This window comes from Alosa pseudoharengus, unplaced genomic scaffold (assembly GCF_046254945.1).
Source record: "Alosa pseudoharengus isolate Yale_2024_CS ecotype anadromous, Long Island Sound unplaced genomic scaffold, YU_APseudo_1.1 YU_APseudo_1.1_scf_13, whole genome shotgun sequence".
Lineage (NCBI taxonomy): Eukaryota > Metazoa > Chordata > Actinopteri > Clupeiformes > Clupeidae > Alosa > Alosa pseudoharengus.
Window position 1 is genome coordinate 35,031,513 of NW_027468598.1, and position 5,726 is coordinate 35,037,238.

The 5,726-nt window shown below is 40.7% G+C and overlaps 1 protein-coding gene across 2 annotated transcripts; it reads left to right on the plus strand.

Moving 5' to 3' along the window:
- Positions 1-919: 919 nt before the first annotated feature.
- Positions 920-4,986, plus strand: sptssb (serine palmitoyltransferase, small subunit B). 2 transcript variants are annotated; one of them, XR_012986598.1, is made up of 2 exons: positions 920-1,135; positions 3,280-3,472. XR_012986598.1 is itself a non-coding variant. In XM_076282931.1 (2 exons), the coding sequence occupies exon 2, from the start codon at positions 3,417-3,419 to the stop codon at positions 3,657-3,659; it is 243 nt and encodes an 80-aa protein (XP_076139046.1). In that variant the 5' UTR covers positions 933-1,135; positions 3,385-3,416; the 3' UTR covers positions 3,660-4,986. The 2 variants fall into 2 exon arrangements, 1 of the variants encoding a protein (XP_076139046.1); XM_076282931.1 differs by having other exon boundaries at positions 933-1,135; positions 3,385-4,986.
- Positions 4,987-5,726: the final 740 nt, after the last annotated feature.

The following is a 5,726-nucleotide window of genomic DNA, read 5'->3' on the forward strand; positions in this document are numbered from 1 at the left end:
TGTGTGTAATGCCGGTTTTAGTGAGTGTAATTGTGTTTACCTTGTCATGTATGTGTTAGCTTGTGTAGTCTTTCTGTAGGTTGTACCTCATGTGTTTACCCCGTGCATTGTATGTGACTACCCTGTTCGTGTATCGTGCTTGTTTTATTGACTTCCCTTGTGGTTCTTGTGCAATGGTGCCTTGGTGTATGTATGATTCCCGCTTCTGGTATTAAACTTTTGATTGGACAATTATGTGTCGCAATCATTGCAGTATGGTTAAGGTGCACCGATGCACATGCTGAAGGAGAGGACGCCCCTTAAATAATGTAAACCGCGTCGTCAACCCATAGAACGGCGTGTGTGGCTGCAAATGAAAAATGCATGTGTTTTCTTGGCGAAATTTACGTGTTGGAGTTCAATGACCTATTAGACTTAAAGAAATATCTGTTTAGCTATAGCTTCCATATTGAGATTAAACACCAATGCAAGCTTGTTCTGTGATGTAAAAAAAAAAGAAGTAGCTGGTGTAATTTGATGAAACGATACCGATGCGCAATAAACATTATAACTGTGGCCGGACACAAATATACCAAATATCTAAAAAATATACCTATTACTACATTATGAAAATAATTTGCACTAGGTAGAGATTTGGAGAGCGAGGTCTGTCATCGTGATGAGGTGTGGGACAGGAGGAGTTGACGTCATGCGCTGTACTGTGGCTCTGGGTTAAAGACGCGACACAGAGGAAAAGTTGTTTGATGAATGGACCATCCTGGGTTGCAGGCGAACGGAGGAAGCGAATGGAAGCTAATCATTTATTTTTCGATGCCTTAAATGAATGCTAGCCTAGTTGTCTTGGCTCGGGGTAATAGCGGTGAGCCTGAATGTAGCTCCGCCACTGCTATTGCACCTGCATGAGCCATCATCCGACACACATGCAGGTGCGTGTAAACACGAGTAGTGGGTGTGGTGTATCGCGCGGGAGGAGAAACGCTGCACGAGCTGACAACTGGGGAACTGGTCGGACAGCTTTTCGTTTACTCAAAACAACGGAACAGTGGGTCGCAGACCATTGTCTCGGACGCCCTCACAAACTTCATCCACTGTCTCCGAAAGCGCTCAGCGGCTCGAGCAGCCGAAGACCGTCTAGGTGAGTCTACATGGTGTCATTACGCGGAAAGCGTATGTCGTGAAATGTCCAACTTTTTATTTTTTTTAAACTTTTTTTGATTAACCACAATCAAGATGCAGCTCATCAGGACACAACATTTGTTGGTTTTTGAAAACGGACACTTTTTTCTCCATGTGATTAAGAGATCATAAACCCATCTACATTGGCTATCATATGTAATAGGCTACATAGCCTAACATGTTATATTTGTAAGAAGAAGCGCAAATAAAAAACATGTTCAATACAGGATATTTAGGCCACTGTTTGTGAAACGCTATCTTTCTCGTAATCCCCAACCGTTGCACATATTTGTTTTGCGTGCCAAAGAGAATTCACATTTGCCTCCTCTGGTGTAAGCTAGCCACCACAAATAGCCTAACGGGATATCTAATCCATGTAATAGACCACACATATAAAGTAAATATACAGTATGTAAACACATTCAGATTCGAAAATGAATATGGATAAGTGCCAAATCTGAAAATGAATATGGAAAATTAAGTGCCAAATCTGCAGAGGTAGTGAGTGAAGCATTCTTCAGCACATTAAGATCAAGGAGAAGTTTTTTTTCTTAAGTTTTAGCTGCCACTTTTATTTGAGTGTGGCAGATGCTCCCTAAAAGGACGACTAAAATACAAGCTGGAAAGATATGATCTGTTTATGTTTTGGACCCATAAAGTCATTGCACTCTAAGATAGTTTACTGTATACACATACATTTGCTATGGTACAGTTAGGTTTTCTTGCAAAGAAAATAAACTGAAAATATGATGTTATGTTTTGGTGGACCTGTTATGTTTTGGTGGTGAACCAAAAAGGGTTTGTTTGATACACAATTATTAGATTGTCCCCTGTAGCTTTCTTCGAATGTTTAAAATGATTGTTAAATGATGCTCAGATTTGCTCAGCTGTGCACTGTGTTTGTGTGTGTGAACGACAGAAACGAAAGAAAGAGAGAGTGTTAGCATGTGTTGTGTGTGTGTGAATAGTGTGAGAGACAGAACGAAAGAGAAACAGAGAAGGTGTGTGTTATTGTATGAAAAATGTGTGTGTTTTTGTATGTTCAGTGCTATATGGTTTGCACTTTTTGCCCTCTGTGGTCTCTTGGGAAGCCCATATCCACGTGTGTGTGTGTGTGTGTGTGTGTGTGTGTGTGTGTGTGTGTGTGTGTGTGTTTGTCCATGTAAGATGTGTGATTGCTCCCGTTGGGCCAGGGCTGCTTGATTACGGCAAAAATCATTATCATGATTATTTTGTTCAATATTGAGATCAAGATTATTAAATACAATTATTTAGTGATTTTGAAACTTTTTACATTTTTAAATTAAACAGAAAAACATACATGCAAAAAGATAATGCACACCACAACTCAAGAGAACAAGAGAACATTGTTTAAACTGGATGTAGCAAAATAATCATTATATTTTGATTATGTTGTTTTCATAATCGTTGGAAGTCATAATCACGATTAATCAATTAATTCAATTAATTGCACAGCACTATTTTGGGCATTACCTAGTAATCAGATCAGCTGTGCTACAAGTTTGATTTCCCTTGAGATCCAGTCCTTTATAAACACAATTCCAACTCTGTGTGTATGTAGGGGGCTAATATCACCGAACTGAGAGACTAAAAAGCTTCACTTTTTAACTCAACTTGTAAACATTGTAACAGTACATTGGTAACATTGCTGTGATTTATTGGTGTGTTATGAGAAAATACGTTTTCAGATATTGTTGCGCTCTCAACTGCAATGTGTGTTTTTCTTTCCATAAAGAAAGGATCACCATCACATAATCACGTCATTGTTTATGGTAAAACAAATATATGCTCTTGAGAGTTCCCTGTCAATCAGCTGTGGCGCTAAACGCATGGGAGCCGATGAGAGCAGAGAATATCGAGACTGAAACAGCTGCTACTGAACTTATTTTCTTTTTATATCAAACAACCAATAAGTTATTTTTTACAATAAGTTATGTGTTGTTTGTCTTTTGTGTTGTTGTTATTTGTGTTGTGTCTCTCGTTCACTATGTCTGCTTGTTTGTTTGTTTGTTTGTTTTGTCCACTGTGTTTCCATGTGTGTGTGTTTGTTGCCTTTGCCCATAACGCCTCCATTACTCCCAGAGCAACCTCTCCACCATCACCGCCACAACCACCACCACCTCCTCCTTCATCCCTCTCCCCTGTCCTTGTCTGACCCCCCACCCGACCCCACCCCATTCCGTCCAGCGTGTGACTGCCCCCTGTGGCTCAGGAGTGGGATGGACGTGAAGAACATGCGGGAGTACCTGGGCTGGCTTTACTACCAGTACCTACTGGTCACGGGCATCTACGTGCTGGAGCCGTGGGAGAAGTCCATCTTCAACGCGGTGCTCGTCACCATGGTTGCCATGGTGATCTACACCTCCTACGTGTTCGTGCCCATCCATGTGTGCCTGGCACTGCAGTTCTTCTCAGGCCTTTGTGGAGGGCAACATGAAAGCACTATGACCCTAATGAACTGATCTCATCACACCACCCTGCAACCAATTAATAACCACTTGGAACCTTGATCACCACAGCAACCATTCAGTCAGTGTTTAAACTCAGGAACATTCTGGAAGCATCTCTAATGGAATGGCAGAGATGGGTAAATAAGGCCTATCCTCTATCTCTGTGACTATCACACCACACCACCACTTTTGTACCTGTTCCCTGTATTCATGAAAACATGTATAATCTTTTAAAAAATTGTTTTTAATATGTCCTGCTACCTGCTAGCTGTATTTGTCTCCTGTCAGTCAGTGTGTGTGTTATTGACATCTCGTGTGTAGGGAACGACGAGCCCCTGGGTGACTGCATATTGTTCTTTGCATGAAAGGGTCTCTCTGCCACAGGTCCTTTGCATACGAGCACACACACACTCTGCTGATGTTTTCCACATGAGCTTTCCTCTTCCTGGTCAGTGGCAGCACATGGCCACAGCATGTTCAGACGATGAACTTATCTGCCAGTTTCATGGCCATGACTAAGTGGCACTTAAGAAGGACGCAAATGACCAGAACTTTATCCTCACACTAATGGTCGTCTCTGTTTTACCTTTGACACCAATGTCTACCCCCTGAGCTGTTATAATATGTTATAACAGGTTGTAATACATATATAACACTTAAATATATCATAATACATATGATAAAAAACTTTCACACCATATTGTATGTGATAGCTGTACTTCGGTCTACAGTGAGAATAGCTTTAGAATTTCTCATTGGACTCATTGTCTGGCTGTGCAGTGCAAATATTGACCCAGTTCCATCAAGAGGCTTGGCTTGCTTCTCTTGCACAATATTCCGTCATTCTGATATGCTATGTCATGCAGGGTCAGCATGAGCTGAATGTGAAGTTCAATGCAACATGGCTAGAGTGAAAAGACATTGTCTTTGACTGGCTGTATTCTCTTCTGTTGACCATTGATAAAACAAAAAATGAGATATGTGTCTCAATGGAATACAACATATGTATTACTAAAAGACTGAATTATTTATGGCTAATTGCCTGTCTGTCTTGGTAAAAGGGCTGTTGGTTCAAATGTGTATTTGTGTTCATATGCAGTTATGTACTTATTTACTTTGTATTTATTTGTAATACAGTGGTAAGCTTTGGCTGGTTACAATGTCCCTTACCAAACCTATTTGCATTTTACAGTATGTATTCTCTTTATGGTATATATGTATTGTGGAAATTTGTTTTTAAAACACCCATTTTATATTTTAGTCTCATTTTTAGAGGCACGGGCATTTAATGTGTATAACCCTCTTTGAGCCAAATTCTAACTCATAAACTCTAATGACTGAGTCCATTGTATCCTGTCTTTTTTATTGTCTGTTTGTTTTTTGTATCAATTGATTGATTAATTGTTTACCAGTTGGTTGTTTTCCATAAAAGACTATATCTAAAAACTGGTTCTCATGAGAAATGTGTTATTTGGTGTGAAATTGTAGTAGTCTGAACATCCTCACATCCTCTACTGATGTGAAATGTAGTAGGCCTGCGTTGTTTGCCCTGAGATGTTGCGCTCCAGTAGAAAGCGGAGGGACCAGACCTGCAGAAGGGTTTGAAGTGCCTGCAGGGCACAGAGATCAAACCGCTAGAAGCTGTCTTCTTTACCGCGTGTTATTCCACTTTGATCTCTTACTCAGGTGCAATGCGATGCCCCATTCAGAGATTTGTCTGCCAAGTGACATACAAAAAGATCTTGCTCGCACACACACACACACACACACACACACACACACACACACACACAGACACACACACACACACACACATCAATCAGACAGACACATGACTGCTTAGGATAACAAAGACTGCATGAATAGGTTTCCATGACAATGAAAGCATTCCAGGTGATCTGAGGAGAGCCATTGTCTGGCTACAAAGAACCATCATAATATGCATGCAAAGAACACAGGTGGGCACTAGGTGTCCTGACATGACTATTCCTCCTCAGTGTGGAAACGATGTCTCGCCATAAGATATTCTGGATGAAAGGCCTGAAGAGCAAACTTCCGCCATGTAATATCTTGAATGAT

Excerpts from the sequence above, each read along its gene's own strand:
- sptssb (XM_076282931.1), top strand. The coding sequence starts at position 3,417 with ATGGACGTGAAGAACATGCGGGAGTACCTGGGCTGGCTTTACTACCAG.